At 42.7% G+C, this 21,061-nt stretch overlaps 1 protein-coding gene across 1 annotated transcript in view; it reads left to right on the top strand.

Annotated features, from left to right (window-relative positions):
• Positions 1-20,348, top strand: part of GLRA1 (glycine receptor alpha 1) — a 72,543-nt gene extending 52,195 nt beyond the window's left edge. Inside the window, exons 8-10 of the mRNA XM_061188987.1 lie at positions 4,933-5,147; positions 13,800-13,946; positions 20,058-20,348. Coding sequence (XP_061044970.1) covers positions 4,933-5,147; positions 13,800-13,946; positions 20,058-20,348 — 653 coding nt within the window. The remainder of the gene's footprint in view (positions 1-4,932; positions 5,148-13,799; positions 13,947-20,057) is intronic.
• The last annotated feature ends 713 nt before the right edge of the window (positions 20,349-21,061 follow it).

Genomic DNA, 21,061 nt, shown 5'->3' with positions numbered 1-21,061 from the left:
TGCTGTCTACAAGAGACCCACTTCAGACCTAGAGACACATACAGACTGAAAGTGAGGGGATGGAAAAAGATATTCCATGCAAATGGAAATCAAAAGAAAGCTGGAGTAGCAATTCTCATATCAGACAAAATAGACTTTAAAATAAAGACAATTACAAGAGACAAAGACGGACACTATATAATGATCAAGGGATCGATCCAAGAGGAAGGTATAACAATTGTAAATATTTATGCACCCAACATAGGAGCACCTCAATACATAAGGCAAATACTAACAGCCATAAAAGGGGAAATCGACGGTAACACAATCATAGTAGGGGACTTTAACACCCCACTTTCACCAATGGACAGATCATCCAAAATGAAAATAAATAAGGAAACACAAGCTTTAAATGATACATTAAACAAGATGGACTTAATTGATATTTATAGGACATTCCACCCAAAAACAACAGAATACACATTTTTCTCAAGTGCTCATGGAACATTCTCCAGGATAGATCATATCTTGGGTCACAAATCAAGCCTTGGTAAATTTAAAAAAATTGAAATCGTATCAAGTATCTTTTCCGACCACAACGCTATGAGACTAGATATCAATTACAGGAAAAGATCTGTAAAAAATACAAACACATGGAGGCTACACAATACACTACTTAATAACGAAGTGATCACTGAAGAAATCAAAGGGGAAATCAAAAAATACCTAGAAACAAATGACAATGGAGACACGACGATCCAAAACCTATGGGATGCAGCAAAAGCAGTTCTAAGAGGGAAGTTTATAGCAATACAAGCCTACATCAAGAAACAGGAAACATCTCGAATAAACAACCTAACCTTGCACCTAAAGCAATTAGAGAAAGAAGAACAAGAAAACCCCAAAGCTAGCAGAAGGAAAGAAATCATAAAGATCAGATCAGAAATAAATGAAAAAGAAATGAAGGAAACAATAGCAAAAATCAATGAAACTAAAAGCTGGTTCTTTGAGAAGATAAACAAAATTGATAAACCATTAGCCAGACTCATCAAGAGAAAAAAGGAGAAGACTCAAATCAATAGAGTTAGAAATGAAAAAGGAGAAGTAACCACTGACACTGCAGAAATACAAACGATCATAAGAGATTACTACAAGCAACTCTATGCTAATAAAATGGACAACCTGGAAGAAATGGACAGATTCTTAGAAATGCACAACCTGCCGAGACTGAACCAGGAAGAAATAGAAAATATGAACAGACCAATCACAAGCACTGAAATTGAAACTGTGATTAAAAATCTTCCAACACACAAAAGCCCAGGACCAGATGGCTTCACAGGCGAATTCTATCAAACATTTAGAGAAGAGCTAACACCTATCCTTCTCAAACTCTTCCAAAATATTGCAGAGGGAGGAACACTCCCCAACTCATTCTACGAGGCCACCATCACCCTGATACCAAAACCAGGCAAAGATGTCACAAAGAAAGAAAACTACAGGCCAATATCACTGATGAACATAGATGCAAAAATCCTCAACAAAATACTAGCAAACAGAATCCAACAGCACATTAAAAGGATCATACACCATGATCAAGTGGGGTTTATTCCAGGAATGCAAGGATTCTTCAATATACGCAAATCAATCAACGTGATACATCATATTAACAAATTGAAGGAGAAAAACCATATGATCATCTCAATAGATGCAGAGAAAGCTTTCGACAAAATTCAACACCCATTTATGATAAAAGTCCTGCAGAAAGTAGGCATAGAGGGAACTTTCCTCAACATAATAAAGGCCGTATATGACAAACCCACAGCCAACATTGTCCTCAATGGTGAAACACTGAAACCATTTCCACTAAGATCAGGAACAAGACAAGGTTGCCCACTCTCACCACTATTATTCAACATAGTTTTGGAAGTGTTAGCCACAGCAATCAGAGACGAAAAAGAAATAAAAGGAATCCAAATCGGAAAAGAAGAAGTAAAGCTGTCACTGTTTGCAGATGACATGATACTATACATAGAGAATCCAAAAGATGCTACCAGAAAACTACTAGAGCTAATCAATGAATTTGGTAAAGTAGCAGGATACAAAATTAATGCACAGAAATCTCTTGCATTCCTGTATACTAATGATGAAAAATCTGAAAGTGAAATTAAGAAAACACTCCCGTTTACCATTGCAACAAAAAGAATAAAATACCTAGGAATAAACCTACCTAAGGAGACAAAAGACCTGTATGCAGAAAATTATAGGACACTGATGAAAGAAATTAAAGATGATACAAATAGATGGAGAGATATACCATGTTCTTGGATTGGAAGAATCAACATTGTGAAAATGACTCTGCTACCCAAAGCAATCTACAGATTCAATGCAATCCCTATCAAACTACCACTGGCATTTTTCACAGAACTAGAACAAAAAATTTCACAATTTGTATGGAAACACAAAAGACCCCGAATAGCCAAAGCAATCTTGAGAACGAAAAATGGAGCTGGAGGAATCAGGCTCCCTGACTTCAGACTATAGTACAAAGCTACAGTAATCAAGACAGTTTGGTACTGGCACAAAAACAGAAATATAGATCAATGGAACAGGATAGAAAGCCCAGAGATAAGCCCACGCACATATGGTCACCTTATCTTTGATAAAGGAGGCAAGCATATACAGTGGAGAAAAGACAGCCTCTTCAATAAGTGGTGCTGGGAAAATTGGACAGGTACATGTAAAAGTATGAAATTAGAACACTCCCTGACACCATACACAAAAATAAACTCAAAATGGATTAAAGACCTAAGTGTAAGGCCAGACACTATCAAACTCTTAGAGGAAAACATAGGCAGAACACTGTATGACATAAGTCACAGCAAGATCCTTTTTGACCCAGGTCCTAGAGAAATGGAAATAAAAACACAAATAAACAAATGGGACCTAATGAAACTTAAAAGCTTTTGCACAGCAAAGGAAACCATAAACAAGACCAAAAGACAACCCTCAGAATGGGAGAAAATATTTGCAAATGAAGCAACGGACAAAGGATTAATCTCCAAGATTTACAAGCAGCTCATGCAGCTCAATAACAAAAAAACAAACAACCCAATCCAAAAATGGGCAGAAGACCTAAATAGACATTTCTCCAAAGAAGAGATACAGATTGCCAACAGACACATGAAAGAATGCTCAACATCATTAATCATTAGAGAAATGCAAATCAAAACTACAATGAGGTATCATCTCACACCGGTCAGAATGGCCATCATCAAAAAATCTAGAAACAATAAATGCTGGAGAGGGTGTGGAGAAAAGGGAACACTCTTGCACTGTTGGTGGGAATGTAAATTGATACAGCCACTATGGAGAACAGTATGGAGGTTCCTTAAAAAACTAAAAATAGAACTACCATATGACCCAGCAATGCCACTACTGGGCATATACCCTGAGAAAACCATAATTCAGAAAGAGTCATGTACCAAAATATTCATTGCAGCTCTGTTTACAATAGCCAGGACATGGAAGCAACCTAGGTGTCCATCATCGGATGAATGGATAAAGAAGATGTGGCACATATATACAATGGAATATTACTCAGCCATAAAAAGAAATGAAATGGAGGTGTTTGTAATGAGGTGGATGGAGTTAGAGTCTGTCATACAGAGTGAAGTAAGTCAGAAAGAGAAAAACAAATACAGTATGCTAACACATATATATGGAATCTAAGGGAAAAAAAAAAAAAAAAAAAAAGAGGTCATGAAGAACCTAGTGGCAAGATGGGAATAAAGACACAGACCTACTAGAGAATGGACTTGAGGATATGGGGAGGGGGAGGGGTGAGATGTGACAGGGTGAGAGAGTGTCATGGACATATATACACTACCAAATGTAAAATAGATAACTAGTGGGAAGCAGCCGCATAGCACAGGGAGATCAGCTCGGTGCTTTGTGACCACCTAGAGGGGTGGGATAGGGAGGGTGGGAGGGAGGGAGATGCAAGAGGGAAGAGATATGGCAACATATGTATATGTGTAACTGATTCACTTTGTTGTAAAGCAGAAGCTAGCACACCATTGTAAAGCAATTATACTTCAATAAAGATGTTTAAAAAAAAAAAAAAAAAAACTTGCCTACTAACTCAGTGTACTATGCCTTAAAGGCTCTGATGATCATGTGAAGAGAGCTGAAGGGACACAGGAAAAAAACAGCACTCCGCCTAGGGGAGACTTCACAGTTAAACTGCCATAAAGGAGAGGGAGGATTTCTTTGGCTGGTTGTGGGGCGGAAGAAGGGCATTCCAGGCAGAGGGATTATCAGGCTCAAAAACACGTAGGTATGAAAATACAGAGGATGCTCAAGGCAAGGGATGGAGTGTAGGGGGTCATGAGTAAAGAAACAAGGGAAATGGGGTGGAAACAGGCTAGAGCTCGACCGTGAAGGGCAGACTGAAGAGTTTGAACTTTTCCCTGTAGGTAGTGGGGACTTTCTTGTATGGGGAGAGATTGAAGGAGAGAAAGGTTCTACAAGAGGAAGTAACAGAAATGAGTCACTTCTGGGGAACATAACTGGCAGAAGGATAGAGAATGATCCACTTGGGCCCACTCTTAGCAACAAAATAGTGTTGACGGGGATGACGGCAAATGACATTCTGAGCATTAACGGTTTGTGAGGACTGTGCTAAGTTCTTTATAGGCATCATCTCATTTTACCATCACAGTAACCATGAGTGACCATATGAGGTTGGTATTATTATTATCATTACTATTATCATCATTATCATTATCCACAATTTACCAAAGATGAGGAAACTGAGACACAGAAAGATTCAAACACTCACCTAAGGACACAGCTAGTGTGAGGCTGAAACAGGACTCCAGTCGAGGTTGCTCTGACCTCAAAGCCTTGTTCCTATCCAAGGCTACCTGGCCTTCCCACTATAATTTCTTGCAGGCAAATTCACCTGCATCGAGGCCCGGTTCCACCTGGAGCGACAGATGGGCTACTACCTGATCCAGATGTACATTCCCAGCCTGCTCATTGTCATCCTCTCGTGGATTTCCTTCTGGATCAACATGGATGCTGCCCCAGCCCGTGTGGGCCTGGGCATCACCACCGTGCTCACCATGACCACCCAGAGCTCAGGCTCCCGAGCATCGCTGCCCAAGGTAAGTCCTACTGCCCAAGAGCACAGAACACCAGGACAGATAAGGAGGACACACATCTCCCTTCCCTGCCTGAGATAAGGCGAGCACAAGGAATTAGTCACTATTTCTTTTTTTTTTAACATCTTTATTGGAGTATAATTGCTTTACAATGGTGTGTCAGTTTCTGCTTTATAACAAAGTGAATCAGCTACACATATACATACATCCCCATATCTCCTTTTTTTTTAATTTTTAAAATATCTTTATTGGACTATAATTGCTTTACAATGTTGTGCTAGTTTCTGCTGTACAACAAAGTGAATCAGCTATATGTATACAGATATCCCCATATCTCCTCCCTCTTGAGCCTCCATCCCACCCTCCCTATCCCACCCCTCTAGGTGGACACAAAGCACCGAGCTGATCTCCCTGTGCTATGCAGCTGTTTCCCACTAGCTATCTATTTTACATTTGGTAGTGTATATATGTCCATGCCACTCTCTCACTTCGTCCCAGCTTACCCTTCCCCCTCCCCGTGTCCTCAAGTCCATTCTCTATGTCTGTGTCTTTATTCCTGTCCTGCCCCTAGGTTCTTCAGAACCTTTTTTTTTTTTTTAGATTCCATATATATGTGTTAGCATATGGTATTTGTTTTTCTCTTCCTGACTTACTTCACTCTGTATGACAGTCTCTAGGTCCATCCACCTGACTACAAATAACTCAATTTCATTTCTTTTTATAGCTGAGTAATATTCCATTGTATATATGTGCCATGTCTTCTTTATCCATTCATCTGTCGATGGACACTTAGGTTGTGTCCATATCCTGGCTATTGTAAATAGAGCTGCAATGAACATTGTGGTACATGACTCTTTGAATTATGGTTTTCTACGGGTATATGTCCAGAGGTGGGATTGCTGGATCGTATGGTAGTTCTATTTTTAGTTTTTTGAGGAACCTCCATACTGTTCTCCATAGTGGCTGTATCAATTTACACTCCCACCAACAGTGCAAGAGGGTTCCCTTTTCTCCACACCCTCTCCAGCGTTTATTGTTTGTAGATTTTTTGATGATGGCCATTCTGACTGGTGTGAGGTGATACCTCATTGTAGTTTTGACTTGCATTTCTCTAATGATTAGTGATGTTGAGCATCCTTTCATGTGTTTGTTGGCAATCTGTATATCTTCTTTGGAGAAATGTCTACTTAGGTCTTCTGCCCATTTTTGGATTGGGTTGTTTGCTTTTTGATATTGAGCTACATGAGCTGCTTGTATATTTTGGAGATTAATCCTTTGTCAGTTGCTTCGTTTGTAAATATCTTCTCCCATTCTGAGCGTCGTCTTTTCCTCTTTTTATAGTTTCCTTTGCTGTGCAAAAGCTTTTAAGTTTCATTAGGTCCCATTTGTTTATTTTTGTTTTTATTTCCATTTCTCTAGAAGGTGGGTCAAAAAGGGTCTTGCTTGTGATTTATGTCATGGAGTGTTCTACATATGTTTTCCTCTAAGAGTTTTATAATGTCTGGCCTTACATTTAGGTCTTTAATCCATTTTGAATTTATTTTTGTGTATGATGTTAGGGAGTGTTCTAATTTCATTCTTTTACATGTAGCTGGTCCAGTTTTCCCAGCACCACTTATTGAAGAGGCTGTCTTTTCTCCACTGTATATTCTTGCCTCCTTTATCAAAGATAAGGTGACCATATGTGCGTGGATTTATCTCTGGGCTTTCTACTCTGTTCCACTGATCTATATTTCTGTTTTTGTGCCAGTACCATACTGTCTTGATTACTGTAGTTTTGTAGTGTAGTCTGAAGTCCGGGAGCCTGATTCCTCCAGCTCCGTTTTTCTTTCTCAAAATTGCTTTGGCTGTTCGGGGTCTTTTGTGTTTCCATACAAATTGTGAAATTTTTTGTTCTAGTTCTGTGAAAAATGCCATTGGTAGTTTGATAGGGATTGCATTGAATCTGTAGATTGCTTTGGGTAGTATAGTCTTTTTCACAATGTTGATTCTTCCAATCCAAGAACATGGTACATCTCTCCATTTGTTTGTATCATCTTTAATTTCTTTGATCAGTGTCTTATAGTTTTTTGCATATAGGTCTTTTGTCTCCTTAGGTAGGTTCATTCCTAGGTATTTTATTCTTTTTGTTGCAATGGGAAATGGGAGTGTTTCCTTAATTTTTCTTTCAGATTTTTCATCATTAGTGTATAGGAATTCAATTCAAGAGATTTCTGTCATATGAACGCTTGATGCCTCATTCTGCTTTACTCTCCTTTAATGCTAGGTGCTGTGTTCCACTACATTCACTATAGTTGCTGGAGCCATATTCCCCATTACTCACTCATCACCAGACACAACATTCTGCTCTACTGTTAATACCAGATGCCATACTCTGCTCCCTTCAGCCTCATGTTAAGTGCAACATTCTGCACCATTCCCAATGCAGTACTGCACTTAACATTGTTTTGATACAGAAAAAGTTGAAAGAATATACAACGAACACCCTAAAAGCCTTCACCTCGATGCCAATTGTTATCATTTTGCCACATTTACTTTATCTCTATTTATAGGTAGGTAGGTAGGTAAGTAGATAGATAGATGCAACTTTTGCTGCATCATTTGAAGGTTACAGACATGACAATTCACCTCTGAATAAGGAATAAGGATCACAATGATATTATCACATCTAAAAAATTAACATTAATTGAATAAGTATTAATGAATTAGAAATAATTCCATAATTTCATCTAATATAGAACCTTTAAATTTTCCCAATTGTCCAAGAACTGTCATCAATGGACATGGATCCAATAAACATTCATACTGCATACAGTTGCTCTTTTAATCTAGAACAGTCTCCCCACTGTTTTTTGTTTTTCATGACGTGACTCTTCCATTAACTTTTTTTTTTTGGCTGCATTGGGTCTTTGTTGCTGTGCATGGGCTTTCTCTAGTTGCGGTGAGCGGGGTCTACTCTTCCTTGCAGTGCACCGGCTTCTCATTGCGGTGGCTTCTCTTTGTTGCGGAGCATGGGCTCTAGGCGTGTGGGCTTCAGTAGTTGTGGCACACAGGCTCAGTACTTGTGGCTTGTGGGCTGTAGAGCGCAGGCTCAGTAGTTGTGGTGCACAGGTTTAGTTGCCCCACGGCATGTGGGATCTTCCCGGACCAGGGCTCGAGCCTGTGTCCCCTGCATTGGCAGGCGGATTCTTAACCACTGCACCACCAGGAAAGTCCCTCTACCATTAACTTTTAATGTGAGACATGGCATTCTACTCCACTTGCCATCTACACTAGACACCACTCTCTCCTCTATTCATCCTCACAAGAAAACTCAACAATCTGCCCTTTGCACTATTAACGCTAGACTTTGCATTCTGCTACATTTACTGTAAAAGCTTGAAACCAAATTCTGTTTACTGTTACCAACTGACAACACTTTCTGCTCTGTTCATTTGCAACAACAGGAGTAATATTCTGCTTCCTGTTCCTTATGTTAGGCTCAACATGCTGCTCCACTCTCTATTAATAGTTGACGCCACGTTCCCCCTCACTAGACTCAACATTCTACTCCACTCATTGTTAACACTAGACTTGATACTGGGCTTCGTTTGCTATTACACTCAACATGACATTCTTTCCCCTTCGCTTTTTTTAAAGCACAAAATTCAGTGGCATTTAATATATTCACAAAGTTGTACACCCTCAGTGCTAATTCCAGAACATTTTCATCACCCCACAAAGTAACCCCCATATTCATCAACAGTCACTCCTTGTTCCCCGCTCCCACCAGCCCCTGGCAACCACTAATCCACTTTCTACCTCTATGAATTTGCCTGTCCTAGACATTTCAGCTAAGGGGAATCGCACAATATGTGCACTTTTATGACTGGCTTCTTTCATTTAGCATAATATTTTCAAGGTTCATTTATGTTGTAGAATGTATCACTACTTCATTTCTTTTTATGGCTGAATAATATTCTATTGTATGGCTATTTCACATTTTGTTTATCTATTCATCAGTTGATGGACATTTGGGTTGTGCCACTTTTTGCCTATTTTAAATAATGCTGCTATGAACATCTGTGTACAAGTCTTTGTGTGGACATATATTTTCAACCCTTATAAGTATATACCTAAGAGTGGAATTGTTCGGTCATATGTAATTATATGCTAAAGTTTTTGAGGAGCTGCCAAACTATTTTCCAGAGTGGCTACACCATTTTATAATCCTGCCAATCCTGCCAAAGTTCCAATTTCTCCACATTCTTGTTAACGCTTATTATTCTATCTCTTTGATTATAAGTATCTTAATAGAAGTGGTATCTCACCGTAGTTTTGATTTGCATTTTCTGAATAACTAATAATGTTGAGCATCTTTTCATGTGCTTATTGACCATTTCTGTATCTTCTTTGGAGAATCTATTCAAATCTCTTGCCCCACTTTTTAATTGGGGTATTTCCCTTTTTATTGTTGTGTTGTAATAGCTCTTTGTGTATTGTGGATTTAAAACCCTTATGAGATATGTGATTTGCATATATTTTCTCCCATTCTATGGGTTGTCTTTTAATTAATTGATAATGTTCTTTATGCACAAAAGTTTATAATTTTGATGAAGTCTAATTTATATTTTCTGTTGTTGCTTGTGCTTTTGGCATCGTACTTAAGAAACTAATACCTAATCCAAAATCATGAAGATTTACACATACATTTTTTTCTAAGAGTTTTATAGTTTAGCTCTAAATATAGGGTTTCGATCCATTTTTGTTTATTTTTGTATATGGTATATGGAGGGATATCATTCTTTTGCATGTGGATATCCAGTTATCCCAGCACCATTTGTTGAAAAGACTATTCTTTCCCTCCACTGAATTTATATTCTTCTCAAAAATCAATTGGCCATAGATGTATGGATTTATTTCCGGACTCTCAATTCTATTCCATTGATAAGTATATTTATCTTTATGTCAGTATCACTCTCTTGATTACCATAGCTTTATAGTGAGTTTTGAAGTTGGGGAGTGTGAGTCCTCCAACTTTGCTCTTTTTAAAGATTGTTTTGGCTATTCTGGGTCACTTCCATTTCCATATGAACATGAATATAAATTTTAAGATCAGCTTGTCAATTTCTGCAACAACAGTAAAAAGGAATTTTAGTTAAAAATGCATTGAGTCTATATAGGAATTTGGGGAGTATTGCCATCTTAATAATATTAAGTCTTTCAACCCATGAACACAGGATGTCTTCCCATTTATTTAGGTCATCTTTAATTTCATCCCACTGCTTTCTAGACCCCATGGTTTCTAAAGAGAAATCAGCTGTTAATCTTATTGAGGATATCTTGTACATGATGAGTTGCTTCTCTCTTTCTGCTTTCAAGATTCTTTTTCTTTGGCTTCTGACAGTTTGATTATGGTATGTCTAGGTGTGGATCTCTTTGAGTTTATCTTGCTTGGAGTATACTGTGTTTCTTAGATGTGTACATTAGTGTTTTTCATCAAATTTGGTGAAATATTTGCCATTATTTCTTCAAATATTCTGCCTCTTTCTCTCTCCTCTTCTTCAGAAATACCCATCAAACATACATTAGTGCACTTGATGGTTCCCCGCATGTCTCTGAGGCTCTGTTCATTTTTCTTCATTCTGTTCCTCAAACAGGATAACCTCAAGTTCATTGATTCTTCTTCCGATTCATTAATTCTTTCTTCTGTCTACTCAGATATGCTGTTATCCTCTCTAGTAAAATTTTCAGTTCAGTTATTTTACTTTTTAACTCCAGAATTTCTATTTGGTTCTTTTTTGTAACTTCTATTTCATGCTCTACTTGGTGAGACTTTGTTGTCACACTTTGTTTTTTTTTTTTTTTTTTGGCCAGGCTGCCCAGCTTGTGGGATCTTAGTTACTTGACCAGGGATTGAACCCGTGGCCCCTGCAATGGAAACGCAGAGTCCTAACCACTGGACGGCCAGGGAATTCCCTCTCATACTTTAGTTGTGTAGACAAGGTTTCTTTCAGTTGTTTGAACATATTAAAAAGGTAACTGATTTAAAGTCTTTGTCTGTTAAGTCCAACATCTGGGTTTCCTCAGGCACAGCTTCTTTTTTTTTTTTTTTTTTAATTTATTTTTGGCTGTGTTGGGTCTCGTTTCTGTGCGAGGGCTTTCTCTAGTTGCGGCAAGCGGGGGCCACTCTTCATCGCGGTGCGCAGGCCTCTCACTATCGCGGCCTCTCTTGTTGCGGAGCACAGGCTCAGTAGTTGTGGCTCACGGGCCTAGCTGCTCTGCGGCATGTGGGATCCTCCCAGACCAGGGCTCGAACCCATGTCCCCTACATTGGCAGGCAGATTCTCAACCACTGCGCCACCAGGGAAGCCCAGGCACAGCTTCTTTTGACTGCTTTTTTTCCTATGTACGGGCCTGATTTAGTCAGTCCAGGCTTCTATAACAAAGTACCATAGACTGGGTGGCTCATAAATGACATAAATTTATTTCTCACAGTTCTGGAGGCTTGAAGTCTGAGATCAGAGTGTCAGCATAGTCTGGTTCTGGTGAGGATCCTCTTCCAGTTGCAAACTGCTGACTTATTGTTGTATCCTCACATGGCAGAGAGTATGCTAGCTCTCTGGACTCTTTTTATAAAGGCACTAATCCCATTCATGAGGGCTCCACTCTCATGACCTAATTAATTCCCAATGGCTTCATCGTCAAAGTCCATCGCATTGGGATTAGGATTTCAACATATGAATTTTGGGAGGACACAAACGTTCAGTCCATTGCATTCGCTGTATTTTCTTGTTTCTTTGTATGTCTTAGATTTGTTGTTGAAAATTACACATTTTACATTATACAATGTGGCATCTCTGGAAATCAGATTCTCCTCCCTCCTCAGGATTTGTTGTTGTTTGTTTGTTTAATAACTTTACAGAACTAATTCTGTAATGTCTGTATTCTTTGCTGTGTGGGGCCACTGAAGTCTCTACAGTTAGCTTAGTGGTTAGCTAAGAATTTAAGAGATTTCCTTAAATGCCTGAACCCAATAAATCTCCCAGCCTTTGCCTAGGGGCTCTGTGTGTGTTAGGATATACTTTCAACACTCAGCCAAGCAGTTTACAACTTTGCCTTAGCCTTTACTTCCTGTTTATTCAGAGTTGAGTGCTAAGAGCCTTCTCGGGTCTTCCCTGAGCATACACACAGGCCTAAGAATGTGCATAGATTCCCAGGAATATATCATAGCTTCCTAAAGCCCTCTATGGACAGCTCATTCCCCAGATTTTCCTTTTATACTTTTTGATCAACCTATTGTTTGCCTCAACTGTTACCAACTGCCTGGGGCTGATGTAATGTTCAACACTTGCCAATGATTGTTTTCAACAAATGCCCTCAAGGAAAAAGCTGTTCACACTGGACCAGCTCCAAGTCAGGTCAAATAAAAACAGCCTTGTGAGTGGGATCTCTCAGAGAACCACAAAACTGGTCAAATAACAATTCCCTGAGAATGCAGCTTTAAAGAAGCTCCTACTCTGTTCTGCCCCATGCAGTGGCTGTCAGGATACTCGTGTTCACCATGCTTGCAGCCTGTTGGATTTCAAAGCTAGCACAGAGCTGGGGATGAGAGGATGGGAATAGGGCAACTTAAAACACCACAAAGCCCCAAGGGAAATAAAAACATACATCCGCACAAAAGCTTACACACTGATGTTCACAGCAGCTTTACTCATAATAACCAAAAGGTAGAAACAGCCCAAACTGTCCATCAACTGATAAATGGATCAACAATATGTGTTATATCCATACAATGGAATATTATTTGGCCATAAAAAAGAATAAAATACTGACACATGCTACCAGATGGATGAATCTTGAAAACATTATGCTAAGTGAAAGAACCCAGTCATAAAAGGCCACAAATTGTATGATTCCATTCATATGAAATGTCCAGGACTGGAGGAAGACAACTGGGGGAATAAGGAAATGATAGCTAAAAGATAGCAGGTTTCTTTTTGAGGTGATGAAGACGTTCTAAAATTGACTGTGATGATGATTGCACACATCTGTGAATGTATAAAACTGTTGAATTGTACACTTTAAATGTGTATGATATGTGAATTATATCTCAATAAAGCTGGGGGTTTTTTAATGCCATGAAGCTTGATGTTCTTACTGAGATCCAGCTGATTTTCTTAAATAAATGCTTACAGGAGTGCTGTTAGACTTTGATTACTTAACCGAGTTCTGAAAAAAAGTTGGTTCTGACCGTTTTTGATAGTTGCTTTTATGGGGAGAGAGAGTTTTTGAAGATCTTACTCTGCCATTCGCACTGACATCCTCCACTTACTTTTAACCCTAGGTACAAATTCTGTTCCTATTTAGAGCTTTAGTCTAAATACCACATTCCGTTCCACCAAACAATAATGCTAGACACACCGTCCCCCTCTCTTTAGTGCTCTTCTAGGCACCATGTTCTTTTTCTTCCCCAATATTCTGTCCTGTCTTCTTGATGCATTTCTCTTCTGTTTCCCTCTGCACCCTCCACCCTAAAATCCCAGCTGAGAGGGGACAGCAGTGAGTGAGTGATGGGGGAGGGGGTCCTAACGAGCAGAAAACATTCCTCGGTACTCAAGACTTCCCTCTGCTCTCTCCTCACTTCCCTGTGCTCTTCCCCCACCTCCGCCCCAGGTGTCCTATGTGAAAGCCATTGACATTTGGATGGCCGTGTGCCTGCTCTTCGTGTTCTCAGCCCTGCTTGAGTACGCCGCTGTCAACTTTGTGTCTCGGCAGCACAAAGAGCTGCTCCGATTCAGGAGGAAGCGAAGACATCACAAGGTAGGCCTTTGGCTCGCTGCTGGCGGCAAACGGAAGAGTGCCAGGCAGCCCTGTCTTGTGATACTTGTTTCACTGGACCATCCTTCTCAGTGGGTAAAGCAGGCACAAAATAGGGGTCAAAGTTCTGGAAGTCCTAGCTTCCCCTCCCATAAACAATGCCCTGATTGGGTCTATAGGCAGATAGTAACACTAACTATCAGGTTACACCTGAAGACAGAACTGATGGAGCAAACACTGACCGTGTCAAGATAGAAACTAGCTGTAAACCCAAAGCATGGCAGGCAGAGGGGGTGTCTGTTGGTGTTTCCTACAGGGTGGAAAACATTTCAATTATTTCAATGGGCCTGATTCCAGAAGGGATTTGCACCACAAAAGGTGAGATCTTAGAGTAGAATGTCCAGTTTCCAGGCCTTTGTTTCCTACTTCCAAGAAAAGGGCATCCAGCAAGATTCTCCCCCAGAGTGGATCCTCTCACCTTATGAGGAATTGAATAAAGAAATACTTGGCACACCACCTCTGAGAAGTCACCAACCTCTGTTAACTCAGAGGTTGTGTGTGTCCCAACCGACAAGCGCCACTGGGGAGCATGCAGCCTGGGGGAGAAAACTGGCTCCACATCCTGGTCCATAACTACTTCCCCAGGAGACCTTTCTCCTGTGGATCAGAGAAGCTGCTTTTCTCTCCAACCCCATCTTCACATCACTTCCTCCTTTGCTCTCTGAGCACCATCTACACTGGCTTTTTTCATAGTTCCTCAAGCACACGCACAGGACGTTAGGCGTCTGGTTCTCTCCTCCTGGGTTGCTCTTCCGGTGCACTTTGCCTGCTATGAACCCACTCATTTTCCAGTTCTCGGCTGAGGCATCTTTCCTTGATATCCTAGTCAAGGTTAGGTCCTGTACTGAGGTGCGTATGCCAGGCTGTTAAGTATGGTCGTGCAGGTTGTATCCTACAAGGGCCCCCAGCCAAGGAGGTGCTCTTCTCTAAATCCTGCCCCGGCGTGGACTCTATCAGCCAGAGGAAGGGATCTCAATTCATACACCCCAAGAAGCGGATGCCTTTCTTCTAATTTGCACAAAGACACTGTTTATGCCAGCGAAGACCATACTCTAGTTGAACTCGGTTTCTTTCCTTCTGAACATTTATCTTGGGTTATAATTATGCATTCAATCATGTGATTGTTTACTGCGCATCGTCCACTGAATGATAAGCTCCCTCAGGGTAGAGACCCTGTCTCCTCTTGCTCAGTGCTACATCCCTGGTGCTTAACACAAGGCCTGATAGACAGTGAACATGCAATAGGCATTTGTTGAACAAATGGACAAAGGGATAAAAAACCTAATGAAAAAAGAGGAGACCTGCCAGTCAGAGAGGTAACCTGGAAGTGTTTCCAGCAATGGTTAAGGACAACCAGGGGCTCATACACTCTGACCTGTCAGGCCACACCACATACCTGCCACACACCAAGGCCCTAGCTGCTTTAGGTTGACCTACTGAAAACAGCTGTCTACCAAGTTACAAGGTGCTGTGACAAAGGACTCTGCCTCTTTGGTATGTGATTTTCAGCTAGCCTCTTTTGGGGCCCAGCTTCTCCATCTGTAAAATGGACTAAGTGGGTATAATGGGGGACTGTGGTGAAGATGAAATCAGATGCCAAAGTAGCTTTAAGTTTTGTTCCTGCCACACAAGTGCCAGGGATTAATATGATTCCATAGGCACAGATTTCCCTCAGTATGTTTCTTAAACACCAGCAATCTGATTCAATTAACTTCTAGCAGTTAACCGCAGGTGGCAGGCAGACGTTCCGAGACAGAAGATGCCCATGGGAGTTAGGATATAACCTGCGCTGGAAGAGGAAACCATCTTGGGTGCAGCGAGCCAGACAGGACTTTTTGAAAGACCCTAGTTTTAGTCCTTCCATTACTGTCCACCAGATACCTAGCCTCTGTCTCTTAACATAGTCTAAACAAGGAACTGACCAAACACAACTATCTCTGGGATTTACTTTTTATTTTCCCTTTCTCCCCCATAGGCTAGCGTTTTCTGCATTTCCCTCTGCTAAAAGAAGTTCAAAAATTTGTTGCAGAGACAGTTATTTGGGAAGACTACGTCCAAAATATTTGACTGGCACCAGCCCACTAGACTGTGCCCTGCACAACTCCAGGGGGCAGCATTTACAGAGATGAAAATGTGAATGAAGCTCCTTGCAGATATGTAATATGCAGGGCCTACAGTACTTCCAAAGGCTGCCTTCACCCTTGCCAAATGCCTACCAGTTTTATACACTAGAGGAAAACAAAAGCTTTGTTTTACCTCTAGCCAGGTAAAGTGTGCCTAAGGCCACTATGCAGATTTGATCAGATTCCTCTGCTCGGTTCCTTCCTCATTCTCTCACAGCACGTTGGTGCTGGAAGAGCTCTCAGAGAGCATCCCGTCCACTCCTCCTGTGAGGTGACAACAAAGAGGAGGGGCAAGTTACCAGGATGCTGGAGACACTGATGGCAAAGGCAAGGCGGCCTTCCAAGACCCATGGCTATTCTCAAAACACTGACCATATACCACCAGCTGCTGCTTCTCTGTTCATCAATGTTTCCATCCTGAAGCAGATAAAAATAGTCCTGCATTTATTAGATCTTAAATAGGAACTAAGATTTATCTCAAGGCGGAGGTCAAAAACTAGTAGCTAGAAGGTCAAATTTGCCACGCAAATATCTTTAAGTTTTTAAGCAGTGTCTTAAAAATCTGGAAGGAAGTGCCAGCATTCAAAAGTCACACTTCTAGTTTCACTCAAAACATGGCAGCCTCTGGTCCCGCTGGATTCACAATCCCACGTGGTACAAGCGCACTGCAAATGCCTTTAGGTAGGGAATGCATTCCACAGCCCCAGGCTCACTTCATCACTCATTTCTCCTGCCTGGCCCCTGGTGTGCATCTGAATTAGCGTGACCTTCCTTGTGCCCATGGGCTCTGAATTTGGCACCAATGTCAGAAACTACAAGGACGCAGAATCGGGCTCACCATAAAGAGGTTCCTTGGAGTAAGGCCCTCTGGATGCGGCTTGTACACTGGCAGTGTACAAGCTAGGACCGCAGGGCCCTAGGGGGTTTTAAGCCCCAGATGGTGAGTGAAGAGGAACTAGCTATATGCCCGAGTTTCTCGGAGCCTGTGCTCTTGGCCAGGCTCCTCAACTCCCACCATCCTCCCATGTTACCTCATTTGCTGGGCAGAAAGCATCTGGTCCTCGAATTTCCTGGCCAGCCTCATTAGTCAGATTATTAGGAAACCTCTGTGAGCCTCACTGGGCAGGCACACTACCAACCTCCCTGGGCTCTAGAGTAACTATCAGATTTCCCCTGCTCCAGCCCCACGCAGCTCCAGGTGCAGTTGGGCATTCATTTCCTGCCATCTGCTGGCTCAAATAGGAATAGCAAGCTTTTGTCCAGTCATTTCTAGGGAATTTCCTTTCTCCTGGATACAATGTGAAATTGATCATCTTCTCACCAGATGAGGCCTCCACACCTCCATCCCATCCCCTCTCATGCTTAATAGATGAAGAAGGCAGACAATAATTTCCCAAAGCTATACAGAGAGTTAACTTGGGCCTCCCCCTGCATAACTGGAGCCCTTCGAGAAAACATTTTCAAGCACCCACTCCCACCCACCCCACCACAGCGGGGGGGCCGATTTATACTGATAAGCAACAGAGTCGGAGCCAGCCCACTTCCAGGCACAGGGTCCAGTGACTTGGCCAGCCTCCCCCAGCTCCTCTCCTCGGCTCTGGCACAAACCCTCTAGTTGTCCTGCCCATAGACAAATATTTGTTGAGCACCGATCTGCCAGGCACTGGAGCCCATCTTCTTTCCCTCACTTCTGCAACATGGGTGTTGGACCAGATTCAGTCATTTGCAAAAGATTTCTTGAGCATTCATCATATGTGTCAAATCCTCCTGGTGCTAGCAAACGTATGGATACCAAGGGGGGAAGGTTGGGAGTGGGATGAATTGGGAGACTGGGATTGACATACACACACTACTATGTATAAAATAGATAGCTAATGAGAACCTACTGTACAGTACAGGGAACTCTACTCTATGCTCTGTGGTGACCTGAATGGGAAGGAAATCCAAAAAAGAGGGGATATATGTATTTGTATAGCTGATTCACTTTGCTGTACAGCAGAAACTAACACAACACTGTAAAGCAACTATACTCCAATTAAAAAAAAACATCCTCCTGGTGCTAGGAATACAACCGCATTTAAATTTTAAAAAAAGGTTAGGGGGTGGGGAAGCTGGGATTGGAGAGGATATACAAGTAAACATTTAGTCAACAAACATTTGCAGAGTTTTGAACTTCTGCCCAGGAAATATATTCATGACAGACTTTGCCTCTGACTTCATGGAGTTTACAGTCTAGTGGAAGAGACAGACATTAATCAAGGAAAACAATGGGATAAGGGCTTTAAAATACGAAAAAGGAAAAAGAGGGAGGGATGTAGAGGGAGCTTATGGAGCACACAGCAGGGACACCTAGCCTATCCTCGGGCTCAGGGAAGGCCTCTGAGTAGGAATTAGTTCAGGGAAAGAGGAGATGGAAGCAGGGGTGGGGCCGGGAGAGTGTTCCAGCAGAGAGACCCACCTTCCCAGAGGCCAGAGTGAAAGAGGAGTGCAGCACTTTCCAATAGATGGAAATATCACAGGGTGGCTGGATCACAGAATGCCAGACGGAGATACGCAGAAAGGACTGCCCAAATCGTCTAAGGCCTTATCACCATGTAAAAGTTTTAATTATCCTCAAGTCAGTGGCAGCCTATTAAAAAGTTCTAAGAAAAAGATGACCAATAAGATTTATGTTGTAACAACCCAGATGGGTTGGAGGGGGTTCGGGGGGAGATGAGAGGCAGGAGGGAAACTAGGCTAGACGTCATCACAACAAGCCCAGATGGGGAGCCAGGATGGAGTGGCAAGAGCAGAGCTGGACAGGCACTGGGGCCCCTGGACTCCGCCTCCTGTTCTCTGCTGGCCCTGCCCCTCACAGGAACAAGCAGGAGACAGGGAGGCTACCCGAAGAGCTCTCGCTCTCTAGGATGGCAGAGTGAGCCGATAAAAGCCCCCAGAGCCACACACTGAACCAGCAGCCCAGCTGAGACTCTCAGCGTGCCTCAGAGCTCACAAGGAAGGACCACAAAGCCGGACATGATGAGAGCAGACAAGAGTGTCTCCACGATCCAGATGAGGAAAAGAAAAAGCAAGGAGGGTCAGGGGAGCAGACATTTGGGTAGTGAGCATGAGGCAGGGAGGCGGGAACATGCAACACAACAGGCAGGGGTGCAGAGCATAGGGTGGGGGAGAGGGGCATATCTGCAAAGGTAAGTCGGAGCCAAATGATGAAGGGCTTGAATGATAACTTGATAAAAATCCAGAGGTATGTCTGAGGTCACACCTGCCAGGGATACAGGAACATGGAGGTAAGAAGCAGCTGTGGTGCCCTGGCTTGTGAGTGGAGGTGAGGCCCACAGCCCTTGCTCTCTCCTGGGCCGTTCACTCCCTCCCCCAACCTACGCACAGAAGACATTAACTGGGGAATGGGGTGGGGGGAAGAGGGCAAGGAGGCAACAGAGGCAAAGCAGGGGATCCCTCCAAACTGTCCCCTGGATTTCTAACAAAACAGCGTTCAGAGTATCCACTCATCTATAACCTCTGATGGTCGAAAAACACCTTGAAATAGTGGAGTGAATCTTATCCCCACTTAAAGGAAAAAATGAAATTAAAAAACTCTTTGAGAGTCACAGAAGGAAGTCTTCCAAGGAAGTGACTTGCGTAAGGTCACACAGCCAGCAAGTGATGGAGCAGAGACCTGAACACAGGTCTCCAGACTCCACGCCGCACTCCTATCCCCTGGTTTGCATCTGTTTCGGCACGTAAGTGGCGCCCCTCTATAAGGCATAACTCCCCAGCCAGCCAAAGAGCCTTCAAGAGCCTGGAATGGTGCCGTCCGGGAGGCAGGGAGAGCCAGATGGGCATGGCCTGGCCCCCCAGGGGAGTGCCTTGCAGGGAGGGTGCCCAGCCCCTGTCTTATTTTAAGTAGAGCCCCATGTTGAATCTGTTTCAGGAGGATGAGGCCGGAGAGGGCCGCTTCAACTTCTCTGCCTATGGGATGGGCCCGGCCTGCCTTCAGGCCAAGGATGGCATCTCGGTCAAGGGTGCCAGCAACACCACCACCACCAACCCACCTCCTGCGCCATCTAAGTCCCCGGAGGAGATGCGAAAACTCTTCATCCAGAGGGCCAAGAAGATTGACAAAATCTCCCGCATCGGCTTCCCCATGGCCTTCCTCATCTTCAACATGTTCTACTGGATCATCTACAAGATCGTCCGCAGGGAGGATGTCCACAACCAGTGACGGGTCTGGGATGGGGGGAGGCTGGGAGAGGGCAGAGTGGGAAGAGCACAGGAATCTGAGGGCCGAAGAGGAGGGGACGAGAGGGAGGGGGCGCACACACAACCGTCTCCTTCTCTGCAATGTGTGCAACCCCAAATGTGGCGATGCATGACTCTTAGAATGTGGCACTATCTATTTAACCTCGGGTGGCTGGTGGGAGCGGGGAGGGAGGGGCTTTTCTAATACAGGAACTGAGGGGCCAGGGAGGAAGGGGAGGGTTCGGAGTGGGTGGGGGGGAGTGGGAGAAAACAGCTTTCAAAACTTTGAGTCCGTGGGCTGTGCAGTTCTCCTGTTTGGAAGGAGCGTGCAGTCTGCCCCAGAGCAGAAGGGAAGCAATATAATATAGGATATATATTCATGCTTAATATTAATCCAAAACCACAAGAACAAAAGATTTCTTTCTTAACCTATCAGCCTAGTAACTGCTTAAATTTTTAAAGTCACAGAAGTGATGGACAATTTTTCCCAGAGTGTAAACAGTCACAAATAAGCTTGCTCTGGTGTGTGTCCCACATCACACCCCTCCAAACACCATGCCTATCTTCAAACTGGCCCAGGCGGACTCATGCCAAAAAGCCATTCTGCCTCTGCTTCAAGAGGGTCGTGTGGCCCAGGCATGGGTAGTGGAAATGGGGAAAAGTGGAGAGAAGAGAAGGGAGTGACTAAAGAGATGG

The sequence above is a fragment of the Eubalaena glacialis genome, chromosome 4, assembly GCF_028564815.1.
Source record: "Eubalaena glacialis isolate mEubGla1 chromosome 4, mEubGla1.1.hap2.+ XY, whole genome shotgun sequence".
NCBI classification, from domain to species: domain Eukaryota; kingdom Metazoa; phylum Chordata; class Mammalia; order Artiodactyla; family Balaenidae; genus Eubalaena; species Eubalaena glacialis.
This window is presented reverse-complemented; position numbering and strand designations above follow the sequence as displayed.